At 43.2% G+C, this 18377-nt stretch overlaps 2 protein-coding genes across 3 annotated transcripts; both read right to left on the bottom strand.

Moving 5' to 3' along the window:
• Window positions 1–1162: 1162 nt before the first annotated feature.
• LOC145239022 (uncharacterized) lies at window positions 1163–5410 on the bottom strand. The gene is made up of 3 exons (XM_080102314.1): window positions 4450–5410; window positions 1666–4403; window positions 1163–1492 (listed from the first exon to the last, which is right to left on the bottom strand). The coding sequence occupies exons 1-2, from the start codon at window positions 5408–5410 to the stop codon at window positions 2161–2163; spliced, it is 3204 nt and encodes a 1067-aa protein (XP_079958440.1). The 3' UTR covers window positions 1163–1492; window positions 1666–2160.
• A 7440-nt stretch (window positions 5411–12850) lies between these two features.
• Window positions 12851–14920, bottom strand: LOC145238346 (uncharacterized). Of its 2 annotated transcripts, XM_080101487.1 has the most exons (2): window positions 14175–14920; window positions 12851–14141 (listed from the first exon to the last, which is right to left on the bottom strand). In XM_080101487.1, exons 1-2 carry the CDS (start codon window positions 14343–14345, stop codon window positions 13239–13241), a joined length of 1074 nt encoding a protein of 357 aa, XP_079957613.1. In that variant the 5' UTR covers window positions 14346–14920; the 3' UTR covers window positions 12851–13238. The 2 variants fall into 2 exon arrangements, with proteins under 2 accessions (XP_079957613.1, XP_079957612.1); XM_080101486.1 differs by having other exon boundaries at window positions 12851–14920.
• Between the last annotated feature and the right edge of the window lie 3457 nt (window positions 14921–18377).

Raw genomic sequence — 18377 nt, 5'->3', positions numbered from 1 at the left:
ACACATTTAGGCTTAAGGACCGCGAGCCCCCGAAATAATGGCGAAGGGATCGTTTTGAAAAAAATATGAAAAAGTTTGGGAACCACTGGTTTATAGTAACATAAACAAAGTTACGCTTTCCACGTCTGTGGAGGTATTTTTGTTTGCTAGTTTTGAAAAATATCGATCTTTCATTAAACAGTATATGTTGGCGAAAAAGTTAATTTGTGCGAATAAAATGTAAAACAATGTGTTGTGTGCAAGTGCAATGCAATACTTTGAAAATATAGTGTAGGTGTTATTTTAGATAACTTTGTTGTATAGCAACTTAAATTAAGCGTTTAGTGTCGCATTAAAACGGATAAGAGAACATGTGTTGCCGTTTGTCTTCAGTGCAATCAAAACTATTTTACAGCTTCAAACTCTTAGGTGGTAGCCTAACGCTTAACTTTTTCACTATGTTTGCATTTGTGTAAACAAGTTGCAGCGTATGGCGCGACCGTAACAAACGGTTACATCAATTGATTGGTGGACTTAAATCCGTTATCGCTTGTTATGTGGAAGAAACACATCTCCACAGGCAAATACACTTAAACACATCACAAGTAGGCTAAGTTCGCTATCAATAATTTCTACTATTTGAACAACGGATATTTTGAATTTAGCTGGTTACCCAGATATAATATATTATAACAGCACAAAACTTAAGTGTATTAGAACAGCATATAAGTGTTGGACAAATTTAGTTTCAGTGTATATAATTGTCCAGTACTATAATTGTCTGTATTTAATGGCACGATACATCATCAATCATTTCATATTTTGACCTATTATGGTCATTTTTCGAGCGAAAAAAATACCCAAACAGGCCTTTCCCTTTTTTTTAAATTGTCTTGTGCCTATTTTACAATTTTCTCATCTTACAATAACTTACATGTAATAGCTATTTGAATTGTGTTTCTTTCATAACGCTTACGCATTATTCCTACTATCATCCAGTTAACCGACCAAAATATCTGGATATCGGATAGCAAAAAATGTACTCGGTTAACCGTTAATCGGATAACTCAACCCTAGTGTAACGTCCCGTGAACGCGCCCCGGTTACAGCGCGGAACGTCACACGAGGGGGGATTGAAACGCGATTCCTAAAGGTCTCCAACAAGCAGTCCACACAGATAGGGTGTTTTGTAGATCTTATATTCAAACACTTTCAATGAAGAATGAAGAGGACGGTGGGAGGCGGTAGAAACGATCGGAAACGGTTTCTACAAAGACATGGCATTAGCACTGCGCTTTAAATGTAGGAATGTAACTTTAAGCTCACCAACTGTTATGGGAACCGGAAGACAACAAATAACACGGGTGATCCCAGAAATCACTGTCACACACCTAAATACACAATAAAACATGAGACCACAATATGCCATTATGACGTCATACACAATGCTTACCAAGCTATGTAGAGCAACAGTGTATAAAGTCACGCTTCACGTGAATATCGTACAAGAACACTGCGTAAACAAATACAACTTAAATAAACCCAACTACACGTACAGTACGACCATTAAAAAAGGGGAATGACATTTTAGGTCATTGCAGTTTAGGTCAAGTTCACAGCGGTTAGCAGTCATTATGGTAATTCACAATATTGAGTCATTAAACACATATATACAAAGTGACTCACCAATAATCGTCAACAAACAGCTTTTCTACAACAACCGACGCAGCACCGTGCTCCACGGAAGTCAGCAACGAAAAGAACTAAACCACGTTGCGTTATAACACAAAACTGGCAGTCGATTGTTACGTCACACAACGCACTAGGTTACAACACAAGTTGTAGTGAAGAAAAGCGGGAATCAATAGAAATCGGCAATTACTGGCAAATAAGATGTAACATACCCCCCCGCAATATACGAATCCAAGGAGTACATTTACAACACAACACAGAAACATCGGCAGTAATTGCGAACACAATAAACACACAACTAATCACGCATCGCGGCATAGCAAGCACAATTTTGTAATTGGGCGTCTCAAGGCACCAGTGTGAGTCTTGACCACCACCTGGCGCACTACTCCCTTCCGATCAGGAAGCACTTCGGTCACGCGACCCAGAAGCCATTTGCTCCTGGGCTGATTATCATCCGCTACAAGCACAACGTCACCGACTGCGAAATTAGAATGTCCATTTGCCCACTTCGATCTGGGCATTAGCGTCGGCAGGTACTCGCGCGACCATCGCCGCCAATTGGTCGGCCAAGTATTGTACTTGGCGCCAACGGTTACGATGGTAACAGTCCTTCCCCGTAAACACTCCAGGGGGCATATTTGGCGGTGCACGTTGCAGCAGTAGGTGATTTGGTGTAAGGGGCTCCTCATCCTTCGAATCGAACGTCACCGGAACCAAGGGACGAGAGTTCAGGATGGCCTCGACCTCCACCATCAGCGTCATCAGTTTTTCATCGGACAGGGTCTGCTCCGAAAGTAGAGCGTTGAGGATTTTGCGCACAGAGCGTATCATTCGCTCCCAAACCCCACCCATGTGGCTGGCAGTGGGAGGATTGAAGCTCCACGCAATTTCACGTTGTTGCAGATATTTGTAGATCTGCCCCTGATTCCACCGGTTCAGTTCTTCGCGCAGGATGCGCTCAGCTCCAACGAAGTTTGTTCCGTTGTCGCTAAAGATCTGGTCTGGCCGTCCTCGACGACCGATAAAACGTCGGAGAGCTCCAATAAAGGAGTCCGTAGACAGTGAATGCGCTATCTCAATGTGCGCAGCCCTGGTGGAAAAACAGGTAAAGATGCACCCGTACCTCTTTACCTCACTTCGCCCTTGCTTCACAAGGAAAGGTCCAAAGTAGTCGACACCGACCACTGAGAACGGCGGCTTATTGGTCTGCAGTCTGGCAGCAGGAAGGTCTGCCATCATCTGTTTGCCCAGGAAGCCATTTCTTCGTCGACAGGAAACACACTTGCCGAGAACACGACAAACCGCTACCCCTCCTTTGATGATCCAGTAGCGTTGCCTGAGAGACGACCACGTGTGTCCCATTCCAGAATGGCCAACCTCGTCATGCTGCTGCATAATCACCAGGTCTGTAAATCGATGGTCGTATGGAAGAATCATAGGATGCTTCACATCAAACTCGACACATGCACGCCCAAGCCTTCCACCAACTCTCATAACTCCATCGACTAGGATTGGGTTGAGCTTTCCAAGAGCCCTCTTTTTCTTTGGTAAACGAACAGGTTCGCCTTTGGCCTTTGACATCGCAGCCATAACGTCCGGGAAACTTCGTCTCTGTACATACTTTACAATCTCAAGCTCGGCAGCCTTGAGTTCAACAACGGTCAGTTGCCCAGTAGGTGCTTGATACTTGGCAGGAAACCTCCTTGACATCAACATCGATTTGAATCTGAGCAACCAGCTTACAGCCCTTTTCAGCCGATTGAGTGATGAGTATCTGGCAATGAGTCGATCCGTAGCGGATTCGCTGGCGACCAGACAAGCGGTTTGAGTTTCTTTCTTTAACAAAAGAAATTCGATTGGCAATGACGACAAGTCCGGACAGGTAGGCCATGCATCTTTTTGCTCCCAAAGAAACTGGGGTCCAGTAAGCCATCGGCTGGACCTAAGGAATTTATTCACACTGAGTCCACGAGACGCCTCGTCCGCTGGATTTACCTTGGTGCAGACGTGTCGCCATTGACTAGGCCGGGAAACATCCTCGATTTTGGCCAAGCGATTTGCAACAAACACTGGAAAGCGCTTATTGCAGTTGCGAATACTTTGAAGAACCGCAGTCGAATCCGTCCAGAACACGGATTGGCATTCGTCCAGTTGCAGCTCCTTTCTCACAAGTCGATCCAACTTGGCTGCAACAACGGCCGCCGTCAGCTCCAGGCGGGGAATCGAACATGTCTTTAGGGGGGCAACGCGTGCCTTGCCTATTACAAGCGAGCAGTGAATGCGTCCTCGCTCGTCTACCAGCCTCAGATAGGTCACCGCGCCGTAAGCAGTAGATGACGCATCTGCAAAATGGTGCAATTCCGTTTTTCGCACCTTACCAAAATCGTGGGGCTTCACGCATCTAGGCAGAACGACGTCTCCTAACTGCGGTAGTTGCTGCAACCATTTTGCCCACGATTCGGAGTCTTCATCGGAAAGCACGTCGTCCCACCCCAGCTGCTTTCTGCAGAGATCTCTTTGCATCGTCTTGGCCACCACGATCACAGGCGTTGCAAAGCCAAGAGGATCGTATAAGGAACTTACCACCGACAGGATCGACCTTCTGGTGTAGGCTGTAGGCTGCTTTACCATCGTCATCGACCTTGTCGTCGATACGAGAATCGAAATTGCGAACAAACTTCCAATAGTCCATTGGATTGCCGTCAAAAACGAGAACTTTAGGCTTTGGTCTGTTTATGTGCTTCACAAGTGATGCAATCTCATTGTCATGCAAACCAGTTGGCTTGACTGAATCATATGTGCATGAATTATTTACAATTGGGTTTGCTGCGGCGAAAGAACTTTTCTCATCAAACGAAGATTTAAATTTAGGCGCATATTGGGACAGGGACTTCGACGGAGCAACATAGTCAACCACATACCGTTGGTCAGGAGGGCTTTGCTGCAACGTGACAGGCGGTGACGTAAACAATACGCGACGTTGATCCTCGAGCGGCTCCTCCAGGGGAGGCGTGGTCGATTCACCAGAACCTTCCTTCACCGTTACGTACTCCGTGTTTCCTGACATCTCGTCCCTAACCTTCTCCTCAACCTCTGCGGCTTGTAGCTGGTGCTGCAGTTCCAGCATTTCCATTTTGTCCCTTTGGCGCTGTTCTTCTTCAGCACGACGGATTTCTTCTTCGGCACGTCGTCTGTCTTCTTCGGCGCGTCGTCTGTTTTCTTCTGCTCTCTTCTGTATGTCGGTTTGTCTTTTTATTACTTCGTGCTGTCTGGCGAGTTCCTGCTTCTGCGCTGTCTGTTGAATAGCAAGACGCGCGAGCTGCGTAGTTACTTTAACTCTAGTTCTACTGTTAGTCGAAGAACTAGATCGCCTACTTCGTCCGCAGAAGGAGTCGTTGTCCCTTGGACTGTTTTCACCGCTTCCATCCGGACTAGCCATATTAACAGGTAAAGCACTCCTAGATGGAGAATTTACCTCACGAATCCAGTGGGAAACTCGGTCATCGAATTCGGCTTTGTTTTTCCTCACGCTTGCTAGTTCGTCGGCAAGATCGGGATGCGCCTCGTAGACAGCAACAGTATCCACAAAAAGGTGTTCAAGCGCAACCAAGATCGTCTCGAGCACCTGCTTGTTGCGGTGGTCCTTCATCAGACACTCGGCGGCTAGATATTGATCACTTAGACGTCGACGACAGTCAGCGACCGCTTCAGGGGTTGTAACGTGTGATTGGCTCATCTTCGACCGCCTAATTATTCAATAAACAGGTAAACTTGTTTTTGCAAGCAGTTGAAAAATTCTTTCAACTGTAAAACTTGATTTCAGCGAGCAGTTGAAACCTGATTTCAACTGCAGATTGCGTTCAACACCCAGTTGAAACTTGATTTCAACAAACAGTTGAAACTTGATTTCAACTGTAAATTTCTGTTCAACGAACAGTTGAAACTTTCATGTAACGTCCCATGAACGCGCCCCGGTTACAGCGCGGAACGTCACACAAGGGGGGGATTGAAACGCGATTCCTAAAGGTCTCCAACAAGCAGTCCACACAGATAGGGTGTTTTGTAGATCTTATATTCAAACACTTTCAATGAAGAATGAAGAGGACGGTGGGAGGCGGAAACGAATAGATAACGGTTTCTACAAAGACATGGCATTAGCACTGCGCTTTAAATGTAGGAATGTAACTTTAAGCTCACCAACTGTTATGGGAACCGGAAGACAACAAATAACACGGGTGATCCCAGAAATCACTGTCACACACCTAAATACACAATAAAACATGAGACCACAATATGCCATTATGACGTCATACACAATGCTTACCAAGCTATGTAGAGCAACAGTGTATAAAGTCACGCTTCACGTGAATATCGTACAAGAACACTGCGTAAACAAATACAACTTAAATAAACCCAACTACACGTACAGTACGCCCATTAAAAAAGGGGAATGACATTTTAGGTCAAGTTCACAGCGGTTAGCAGTCATTATGGTAATTCACAATATTGAGTCATTAAACACATATATACAAAGTGACTCACCAATAATCGTCAACAAACAGCTTTTCTACAACAACCGACGCAGCACCGTGTTCCACGGAAGTCAGCAACGAAAAGAACTAAACCACGTTGCGTTATAACACAAAACTGGCAGTCGATTGTTACGTCACACAACGCACTAGGTTACAACACAAGTTGTAGTGAAGAAAAGCGGGAATCAATAGAAATCGGCAATTACTGGCAAATAAGATGTAACACCTAGTCAAGGCAGTTTCGCAATCAGTTTGAAAGCATTTCTACAAAGGGTTTTTTATAATCACTATTTTTTTCAATAAAATGCAATTGTGCCATTTTTATCACACGCGAAAACAAAAAACGGGTTTGGCTATAGGAACTAGCGGATTGACCTTTATCGGTTTCAGCATCACTGATAGGTTTACACACAATAATAGATTACGTTTTGACTTTGTCAAGTTTATGATCGCAGCCCAGGGTTTTATTTGCAACTCGTTTGCAAAAGGCATAAGCGACCCACCGTTGTCTATAATCATACAGCACCCGACGGCAATCATGTTAATCAGTTGCAGGGTTGTTTTTGTACACACAACATATGTACAGATCTTGAACTACCGTTGACATAATAAACAAACAAGCAATATGACAGATTTGTGGCTAAGCCTAGCCCTTTGAGGGACCTAAACACAACCCAAGCAAAAATTTATGTCCGGGCCGTGTCCAAATACGTATGGCTTACAGGTGCAACCAAGTCTGGGTCGGACATGACAACCGTTTCTCGACCTTACATGAATGTATGGCTAAGGGTTGACATTGAAACACCCCCATACATGGGGCGTACCTCAGGATTATGTTTGGTCCATGTACGTTCCGTACCAACGGCCATACAATGGTACTCTTGTTTGGTCCTTGGCTGACAGTCCCTAGCTTGTTGCGTTGTTATGCCACACTTTGCCTAACATGCCCCGAACACCCACCTTGCTAGTTTTTCTATCGCCTTGTCGGATGTGTTCGGACTATGACTCACACATTGCTTTTTTTCTTAATTTTATTGCCACAAATACGAACGCAAACGGAAAAAGTTAAACGTACGAAAAACCGTTACTCCACGTCGACACACAATTTTCGATTTCGCAGTCACCAATTTGTCTAAAGGCCAGCGGTTGCACCTTGTTGTTGATGAAGGTTTTAGGAAAATCTCAATCGTTCACATCTTTACTTTCCCCGCTGAACTGAGTTTGACGTGTGCCCCATGAAGATATCTAAACAAAAAATATGATAGATTTAATCGATTTTACAAAACATGAAAATGCGCAGTAGTTTTTCAAAACTATTTACGGTTTAAATACTTTTCGCTTTTTTAAATGATGGCTGTTGGCTCGCATGCAAACATAGAAAATTTTACGGTACAAATTAAGATACAACGAAATCAATAGGACAACAAGTGCTTACCTTTTCATACATGAATAAGTCGACGTCCAGCAACATGTTGCAGTTCGATGAGGCAAAATAAAGTATATTCTTAAGGTTTATTCCGAAAAGTAGACTTCACTGAAAAGCTTAAGTAACGCATGCTGCCTCAACAACTCAAACTTCCACGAAATGATGAGTTCACACAGCTAAGTCATACCAGTGAACAAAGTTCCTTTTTCGTCGTCGTTTGGCCAATAGCACTGCTCGAGCTTAAACGCGCCTTTGTTCAAAAGTTGCGCTGTGGCGCGAAAAGGGAGAGCAAAACTTCAAAGGCATGATTGATCGACGTCTCAAAACTGTGCGATGGTCGGCTTTTGTGACTGCCAGCGGCGTACGTCACTTACGCCCAAAACATAACTCCCTTAGCTGAACAATCGGTTGACACATAAATCTTTAAAACTGCATTAACAGTTAGGCACCATTCAGGCGATTTCTTAATAAGTGTCGATGGAACGACAAAACAAACATTTTTTTTACGTTTATGCAAACCATCCATTTAATTCAACACCTAACTTTATAAGTATACTTAATTCATTCTAGGATAATAGAAAATTCATTTTATAAGCAATTATTTAATTATAACTATGTTATGTTATTCCATTAGAGATTAGTACTTTTTCCTAATTGCCAAACTTTCTGTCTTTATGTGACGTGAATCGAATCGATAAAAAATGTAGTGTTCACAAGCAACATCTGTGACGCGGTACAAAATTGTAACACGGCCATACTTGTCTTTTCATACCATAATCAATTGTACCAGACCGCCATTAATAACCTGACGAGGGCGGTGTATGATTATTCCAAGTCCGGACCAGGTATGGAAATGCCATCGAAAAACTAAACTTATATGAATGGGAAAAGTTTGGGGCTGCCGTTCATTGGACGTTTGGTACATACACAACAGATAATCGTGCGCAAGAGGCCAACGGCCGAGCGTAAAGGGTAGATAATTTTCGTCTGGGAAGGCGCCTTAAGGTTAAGACCCAGCATTGGTGTTTCTTACCAAAGGTAAGGATTTAGGCCGAGAGTCGGATTTGGGGTAAGAGTTAAAACCTAGGGTAATCATACTTCACCGATTTCATGTTTACAACCGACATGGCTTACAATGGTTTATGCAACCATGTTGCAAAATGAAATTTTCGGCTGACAACAGTAATTTAGAAAAAGTTAAATTGCAGGGTAAAGGAAAGATCGATGGTTTGGGACGGTAAAACTATTTAGCTGTTTTAAAAAAACAAAACGGCTTTACTGTCTGCAACCAAGGTTTCATGCTTTGAAGCGTGAAAAAAATTACTTGTAGCCCATACGAAAGGGCCCAAACTATTTGTTCGAAAAAACAAAAAGTCTTGTCTAATGGTATTTTAACTGAACCCTTAGATATTTGAATCGTCACGTTGCATGCATACTTGTAAACTTTTATATCGATCAAAAATGTTAAATAATTACTTTGAGTTGTCTTGTATGTATCTGTCTTCTTACTTGCATGAACCTATATGCGAAGTCAGTGAGCGATATAGGATAAGCGCTATCAGGTTTCATCAAAATTGCCACCAGCGCGAGTTTCCATGTAAATTGGGTAGCCATATCCGCATAATTAAAGCTTTAATTGGGTTGGCACCATCAAACACAAAACAGCTGTGCATATCACCCCGATAAAACTTATTGTAACATTTTTTGGATTTAGATAAAATAGAGATTTAGTTATTTCGACAGCTATGGCTTGATGCTGTATCCTGATTTTTACATATTCATGGCGGAGAACGCCGTCGACCATTGGTGCTATAGCACTGTCAGACTGCAAGGCTTTCACTCAACGGTGTGTGGCCATTATGTCATCTTGTTTCTTATGGCTATGGCGCGTGACATGTCGCTTGACGATTTTGTAGACTGTTTTTCAAGTAATTACCGTGCAAACGATCGCTTCATGCAACGCCTATTTCAAAAGCTGATGTAATTGCGCGTTGTTGTTGTGAAATGCTTTTCAAACAAATAAAACGCGCAAACGATCGCTTCGTGCAAGAGCTATTTCAAAAACGGATTTAATTTTGCGCCTGTTTACGCGTGTGTGTGTGAAATAAAAAGATCAAAACGAAAAAACCGCGCACGAGACGCTCCGCTCATCCGACACGTAATCGCTCGCTCATCCAGTGAAACGCGACAGCTGGCGGACGACAATAGAAACGCAGATTAAAAAGTCTATGACGCACGCCACCTATTGGCGGTTTTCTGTCTTGGTTGTTTGAAAGCCATGATCCGCTTTCTTGCAACAAACAAACAAATTAATAAATATAGTTGACTCCGTCAAAACCTAAACAAATGATCCTATCTGTGAAACAGGAATTAACACAAAAGCAATTCCTATAGAATAAATAACTAAAAGTCTTAAACCAAGGTCAACAACACCTGAACACAGATACCTGCAAGGTTAAACAAGGTCACACAGGTACCTGCGGTACCTTTCAGGCTTTGGACTTGCGCAAGTCTTTCACAAAACGACACTTCCTTTGGAATTCCACGTAAAAAACACTTGTATAGGTTAGGGTTAGCAACGTCACCTGAAAGTCAGGACTTCCTGCCCCCAAAAGGTAAGACTTCCTTCGGAAGTGCGAAATCTTCAAGAATAAAAAGTCGGAAACACTTAAAGGGTCACAAGGTAAGACTCTCTTCGGAAGTCACATCTTCAAGAAAGGGGAAGTCCTGATCTTCAAGACATCTTCAAGAAAGGGGAAGTCCTGATCTTCAAGACATCTTCAAGAAAGGGGAAGTCCTGATCTTCAAGACGTCTTCAAGAAACGGAAGCCGGAAACCAAGACGTAGCCAAGACTTCCTGCGGAAGTCTTAAGACGTCTTCAAGGTCAAGGTCAAGGTCAAGGAAACCGGATATCTTGCACGGAACATGAGATCGTACGATACATCTTACTACTACTACTAACCATATCAGCCTCCAAATAGCAGAAAAAAAGCTCCTATTGCTGTTCTTTCAATGATGGCAATCATAAGGTGGGTATTTCCCAGAATGCCAGTGACGTCATTGTTAGTGTTGTCATCCTATGTGACGTAATCGAAACCAGTTTCAACAAGAACTTCGAAGGAATGAATCCTGAAATCAAAAATTGTCTGCGTCTCGATTGAGTTGGGTTGAAAAGGTTGATGACGGTTGTTGCGAATACTCTTCACTTGAAGTTGTGTTGGGATGAGGGACGTTGGCTTCACGCTATTCAATAGAAGCGACACGTCGTAAACTTAATTTTCATTGCGCGATGGTGGTGTTGAGTAAAGTGAGGGTCAACTGTGGATGACGGTGATTTTGAAGTGCTGGTATTTGATTTCCTTAAATAAGGTGCAGCAAATTATCTGCTGCAAGTTGCAGTGTCTCAAAGCACTGCAGTTCACATGCAATTGCTGCGGTCCTATAGGACGTGGTATACCACGCAAGTCTTCGATTGCAAATTTCGTTTTCTGGAACTCGGAAGAGATGGTCTGTGACTCAGTCTAATAGAACTCATGTCAATTTTGGTTTATAATTAGTTTAGACGCGAGGAGGGTTGCCTTTGTTACGGAATTATTTCGGCAGATGTGGGAATTCGGCTCAAAGATCTTTCGAGTGGCGATATTTAATCTCCAATCGACCTCTTATGCCTAATCCTATATCTTACACCAATACTACCTCTCTAATTTGGAAACGGTCCGAACCCTGTAATAACGGCTCACCACTAAGCCAAAGAGAGACCACAAGCTGGTTTCACTAATGGGCGCCTTGTTTAGTTGAAACGATAAAATACATGTGCATAAAACAACTCGTACTTCTGATTTCCACAAGTTCCACTTAATTCAACGTAAACACCAATACAACACAAGACGAAAGAATACGATGTAACTCGCACGGCGCCCAGAGGAAGACTGACTTTCATTAGTTTCCTCACACGTGCGACGCAGTCAATTACGGGGAAGAAACAATCACGTGACGACCAAAGGCACATCCGGGTAACGATAAGAACAATCATGCGTAAATTAATAACAGGGAAGGGGGGAACATGGAAACGCGAAAAAGCAACTATAACAATGTGAAACAAATAGGTAAATGGTGTGAAGTAAAACAAGGTAAATGTCCAGAAAGCAAAGTAAGTGACAAAGCAAACCAATTAAACTCAACAATAACAGAGTAATAAATGTCGTTGGTGAAGAAACACAATACACATCATTGCAAACGAAACGATTATAAGTGCACGTAGGTGGGTGAAAATAAAGGAACCGAATTACAAAAGGGGAAAAGCGCTAAAAAATTCCCCACATTCCCTCCAACGCAAAACTGTCCTCCTCCCGCTGGACAACCGGCTAAACCATCGTTTCGGGTGAACATCGCACTGGTTGACGACGTACGCGAGGCTGCATTCTACACGCATCCGAATTTCCCCGAGGATTCGACCCGGTTGTGTCTTCCTGTAAAACGGCTTTAGGTTTGTACTGCAGGGGTTTGAGACTGTGGTATTGGATGTTCCGACGGTTCTTCCGTAGGACAGGGGAATGTACCCGTAGTTGCCTTTAACCTGTTAAAATGTGCAGTTTGCTACTTGCCTGTCGCATCTTCAATCACGTAGTTCACGGGACCGGTAATATCGGTGATCTTGTAGGGTCCTTTGTATGGATACTAAAGTTTTTTGCTTTGTCCTATCGGGACGACGGGTTCGTTAACAATACAAATTTGTCTACCGAGTCCTTGTTGTCGTTGATTGTACCGGTCTTCCGCTTCCGTTGCGTCGCGAGACTCTCTCACACCACCTCTTCCGCAAACCATCTAGGAACTGGTCAATCTCCACTCCATATGAATGTGTGCTGTCACACACCAAAAACCCAATCAAGGCTGCCGGCAATCGCGATGGTCGCCCGGTTAAGAGATGGCGAGGAGCTTCTCCCGTTACATCGTGGGCACTCGCGTTGTATAGGCAGCCACCACCCCTGGTAATGCTTTGTCCCACCGTCGGTTATCTTTCTGTATATAATTGAGGATCATGGTGATAATGGTCTTATTGTTGCTTTCGACCCCTCCGTTCCCAGGCGCGTGGTAGGATGTCGTGCGACTTTTTCTACATCCCTGTCACGTTCCCGTTTGCACGGTTACGCAAAAGATGGGACTGACTATCGGAAGTTCTTTAACAGCTAACGCTCGTGTACTCTGATCGGCAGCAAACCCTTTCCTTTTACATTTATTCACGTTCAACCATACGTACTCAAAACGACAAACAAACAATCCAGCACTACTTCGCAGTTATCTCTCAATTCTATCTTATATTCTATGTGTCTTATGTTATTAGATGGGCGCTCTTATATAGCATGCGTAACAATAACGGGGAAAAAGGCGTTAACTCGCTGTGACGATTTCCTTCAGATAAAACAATGATGACTTGCACCCCGTAACAGCGCGACCTGATAAGTTGGCACATTGAACACATAAACAAAAGAAGTGGTAGTGTGAACGGCGATTCGCAACAAAAGACTTGACCCACACAGTAAACCTCAAGCGGTTGCGGGATAACGTCGCTTGAGAACTGGGTTGCGAGATGATGTCATGGGGCGGTCTAGACTCTAGAATATTTGTGACACAACCCCGTTTTTAAAAGGAGATTTTCTTCAAACAAGAAAATCTCGCGCAATCTGACACAAATGTTCCCACAACTCATCAGTGCCATCCGAAAGTCAAAGCTCTTGCTTGCTGAAGATATCGCTTTTCCTATCCAATGTTTTCTTTCGTTGCCTTTTCCCTGCTTACGTCTGCACCGGAACCACGTGTGGAAATCCCCCTGATAGCGACATGGCTTCGAATCTCGGAAGGACGATTGCGCAAATTCGTTTCCTGACTGCATTTGTTGTTTCATCTGTTGGCGGGTTGGCAAGAACGACGGGAGACGGGTAAACGGGCTTGACACGTTACTCTCACTGGTCGGCGCCACGACAGTACGTGTAACGGTGCTCTTCTCCGTCGTCTGGTTTGAAGAAACCGTCTCGCCTCCCTCCACTGAATGCAGTTGTACGTTAACCAGCTCCTGAGATAACTCTGCTTGTTGCCCAACGGTCATCGTCTCAGGCGTGGCGTTTTGCTTCGTCGCTTGTTGTGTCGCAGAAGCCGACTCTTCTTTGTCACACATCTGCATTTCCTCTTCAATGCATCCCTGCGAAGCATCCTCGTCATGCTGGTTAAACAGAGCATGAGCCTCGGCGCTGTCCGCTGCTTTGCTAATTGGCCCTGGAATGCGCTCTTGTTCATCCTCCACCAGGTGGACACGATCCGGGTCGACTGACTTGTTCACACAAAGCTTATGCGCGTACGTCAGGTGCTCTGGACACTCGGCCACATTAGATGTCCCCGTGTTTGCTTTTTCTGCACGGCGGTTCATAGCTTCCAGCTCAAGCTCAAGCTTCTTCATCGCCAGCTCGTGCTCCATGGCTTGGCTTCGTTGCCGTTCTTCCCTTTCGGCCTCAAGGTTTCTCTGCCGTTCTTCTCTTTCGGCCTCAAGGTTTCTTTGCTCGATCTCACGTTTTTTCTGTTCAGCCTCACGATTAGCCCTTCGCTCTTCACGTTCATTCTCATGGTCCTGTTTCACCTGATCATCTACATACTTGCGTAGCTCTTCGTCAACGAGCCCCAATTGCTTCCCTAATTGCACGTACTGCAATCCAGACGCCATTGCCGATCTTACAGGGGTTAGTGTTCAACTTCGCGTTTTTAAGTCAGATCCCGGACGAGCCCCCAGATGTCACGTTCCCGTTTGCACGGTTACGCAAAAGATGGGACTGACTATCGGAAGTTCTTTAACAGCTAACGCTCGTGTACTCTGATCGGCAGCAAACCCTTTCCTTTTACATTTATTCACGTTCAACCATACGTACTCAAAACGACAAACAAACAATCCAGCACTACTTCGCAGTTATCTCTCAATTCTATCTTATATTCTATGTGTCTTATGTTATTAGATGGGCGCTCTTATATAGCATGCGTAACAATAACGGGGAAAAAGGCGTTAACTCGCTGTGACGATTTCCTTCAGATAAAACAATGATGACTTGCACCCCGTAACAGCGCGACCTGATAAGTTGGCACATTGAACACATAAACAAAAGAAGTGGTAGTGTGAACGGCGATTCGCAACAAAAGACTTGACCCACACAGTAAACCTCAAGCGGTTGCGGGATAACGTCGCTTGAGAACTGGGTTGCGAGATGATGTCATGGGGCGGTCTAGACTCTAGAATATTTGTGACAATCCCATTAGGCGTAATAATTCGGCGAGCAAGTGGCTTTGGAAGTTCGAACCGCGGTCAGAGTTAACGATCTCCGGCACCCTCATGTACGGTAAACCAATTTGGATATAACAAACTGGCCGTCCCGTTAGCTGTTTGATTTCGCATCAGCCAGGCTCTCACGTATTTTGTGAAAAGGTCACACGCCACTAAAATAAACTGGTTACCCGACCGGGTTAGGGGTAAAGGTCCTATAACGTCCACTTCGATCCATTGCATTGGCCTGTCCTCTTGTGAAGGCACGAGCAGGGCTTGAAAATGACGCGTAGGTTAGGGTTGCCATTCGTCAGGATTTTCCCTGACATGTTAGGGAATTTAGTGTTTAAATCTGCGTCAGGGAGAAATGTTAAAATGTACTTAAAAGTCAGGAATTTAAGAAAAAATACATATATATATATATATATACTATGAAATTAATGTACCAACGTTTCTAGTAGTTAGCTACAACCGCGTCTATACCATGAAACGTAAAGAGGTAAACTGGCGGCGCACAGGTTAACGTACATGTTACTGTTTGGTGTGTGTGCGCGCGTAACAACACCTGTTTGTTACTAGATGTAACAATTTGCGTTAAATACACAAATAAAAATCCGCGTCTCAAGAAAACACAGCATTCGATGCTACATGAGAACGTGGGAAATTTCATTTCCTTAACTGTGTACCTAATATGCAGGGAACTTTTTAACAACTAAAAGTCGAATGCGTGAGACATAAAAACATTTTTAAAGTGGCATTTTTCTTTAAATTTAAAAAGGTCCTTGTGACTCAAATTTAGTAAACAGAAGCCTACGCAGAAAGTAATTGACAAGGTCAGAGTATCGTATGTAACGTTTTCTCGTGTCGCCGTCCGTGTGACTTACGAATATTCTAATTTATTCCGGAATAGAAGTGTTTGGATCGCAAAAATGGTTAAGGCAACGGTTCTCAAACTGGGGTCCGTGGTCCTTTAGGACATTTTGCGGGGATCTCGAAAAAGTGGAAGTAATTCTATATTCTTATTTGGCGTCAGTTTGTGCAACTGGATCAGTTGAAATCAAAGTTAAAGTGAGAATCAACCGTCTCCATTGTTAAACAATAGGCTTTATTGCATGACAACTAACAAAAATGCAATTGTTCGCGCACAATTGTAATGTTTTTGTCTTGTCTGTGATGTCAGATTTGGATCATTGTTATGCGCAATTTGGCATAACTAGCTAAAATCCTGCAATCAACTTTCGTTTTTCTGAAATACACATTCAGACTTACGTTAACACATTTAGACTTAAAGTTTGAGAAAAACTGGGTTCACGCAACCGAGATAAATTTTGTCAGGGATTGTGTTTCATAAAATATGGCAACCCTAGCGTAGGTCTTTTATTGGATTGGCAGGTGGCATAGTTGCGGCAAAATGTTTCGACAGAATCGCGCCATTTATACAGTGCCGGATTAAGGGTCTGCTGGCCTGTAGGCACATTTTATAAGTGGCCCGAAAATCAGGATTGCCAACTAAAAAATTAGAATTATCGTGTTGCCAAATCTTTCTACTAATTTTAAAGTGGCCTGGATTTTTGACTGGCCTGTAGGCACGTGTCTACTTTGCCTAATGGTTAATCCGGCACTGCATTTATACCAAAAAAAGCGTTCCGCCATCTTAGCCAGCGTGTTGGCCATGCCCAAATGCCCTCCGCCATGTACATTATCATGAAGATTTGACATCGCTTCCTTAACTAAGCTCTGTGGCAAAACAACTGCTTAGCGACAATTCAATTCAGCCAGTATCCAAGAAAAAGATGTTGTAATAGCGTGAACATACACACGGAATATGTACATATGGTTTTGCCAAGTTAGGGAGAATAATTGAAGCTTGTCTCTATCTGTACTAATTTATCAAGCTTATTTTAAACAGAAAAGAAGATGTAGCCTAGATTTAATGACTAAGAGCTTATATTTGTTTAGTAATTTTAACTATCCTTATTTAATAATGACTCTGGGACTTATATATCCGCGGGTATTGTAAATTATTTGAATTATTTGATTATTTGATTTGAATGGAAAAAAAATTATTTGATTATTTGAAAAATTATAAACCTTTATTTGATAACAGCCCTACAAATTACCCTAATTCGGCGCAACGATTATGGAAAGTGGATCTCATTGAGAGGAACTATGCTTCCTATGACCATAAGAAAAGGTGCTGCAAGCGAGGAGATACACGAGACTGACGTAAAAAGGGGAAGCTTATTCGACGTTGACTTCGATTAAACGAGTGCTTATCATTGGGTGCATCTAAAACATACAGGATCACTTGGATCACTTGGATCGCTTGGTGCATTATCATCACAGCTTGGCGCACCTTTATAACACTTGGTGCACCTATCGGTTAGCGCACCTTTATATGGCTTGGTTCACATTTATATCGCTAGGTGCACCTTTATATCGCTTGGTTCACATTTTATATCGCTTGATGCACATTTATATCAATTGGTTCACCCAGCACCTTTATGCCACTTGCCGTACCTTTATATCGCTAGGAAAATGTGCGCGTAGCATTATACAGGTGCACCAAGCAAAACAAAGTTGCACCGAGCGATATAAAGTTGAACCGGCCAAAATACAGGTGCACCAAGTGGAATAAACGTGCACCAAGCGACATAAAGGTGCATCAAGCGATATAAAGGTGCATCATGCGATATAAGGGTGAACCAAGCGATATAAATGTGCACCATGCTATATTAAGATGCATCAAGTAATATCAAGTTGTACAAAAGAATATAAAGGTGCACCAAACGATCCAAGTGATCCAAGCGATCCTGTATATTTTAGATGCACCGCTTATCATCTGGTGTTTAAGAGATGGCCGGAAAATAGTAAACGTATCTGGGCAAAATGAACCGTTTACATTGATGCGTTTTAAGGAAGAATTAGGAAAACCTTATGCACGATTATGTTTTTACGTCAGTGAAGATTAAGAACTACCCGACATCAAAAAAGGGTTTGTTAGTGTATCATGTGACCTGATTGCAAAAGATACAGAAAAAGAGTGCGTTAGTAATAAAAGTCGCCAAGAAATTTAAAATGATACAGACGGTTTATCGTTTTTCGACACCGCGGATGCAATCGACAGTATCCCTTGTCCGAAATCGAGATTCATGCTGATGAATGTTTAAGCAAATAGCAAACCGCGTTTGCATGTGGTACCACAGAGGACAACATCTGTATGAAGTTAGAAGAGGAAGAGAACGAGTGATTACGCAGTCTCGGATGGTGGCTGTAGTACAACGAACACTCCGGCTGCGATAAAAGTAGCAATTGTTAAAGCTTTGGAAATTGCCAAAAATAGTAAATCAGAAGCACAAACAATAAACATTCAAGTACGAAGAAATTTTGCTTTTCGCGTGTTCCACAATTTCTTTATGATGCCATTCCATGAGGAATTGGGAA

The sequence above is a fragment of the Phallusia mammillata genome, chromosome 7 (assembly GCF_965637545.1).
Source record: "Phallusia mammillata chromosome 7, kaPhaMamm4.hap1.1, whole genome shotgun sequence".
NCBI classification, from domain to species: domain Eukaryota; kingdom Metazoa; phylum Chordata; class Ascidiacea; order Phlebobranchia; family Ascidiidae; genus Phallusia; species Phallusia mammillata.
This window is presented reverse-complemented; position numbering and strand designations above follow the sequence as displayed.

What these genes read in the sequence shown, in the direction of transcription:
- LOC145239022 (XM_080102314.1), bottom strand. Translation starts at nt 5,410, where the DNA reads ATGAGCCAATCACACGTTACAACCCCTGAAGCGGTCGCTGACTGTCGT. An exon ending in TGATTCAGTCAAGCCAACTG is followed by an intron (nt 4,404 to 4,449) that starts GTTTGCATGACA and finishes GCACATAAACAG; the next exon opens with ACCAAAGCCTAAAGTTCTCG.
- LOC145238346 (XM_080101486.1), bottom strand. Translation starts at nt 14,345, where the DNA reads ATGGCGTCTGGATTGCAGTACGTGCAATTAGGGAAGCAATTGGGGCTC.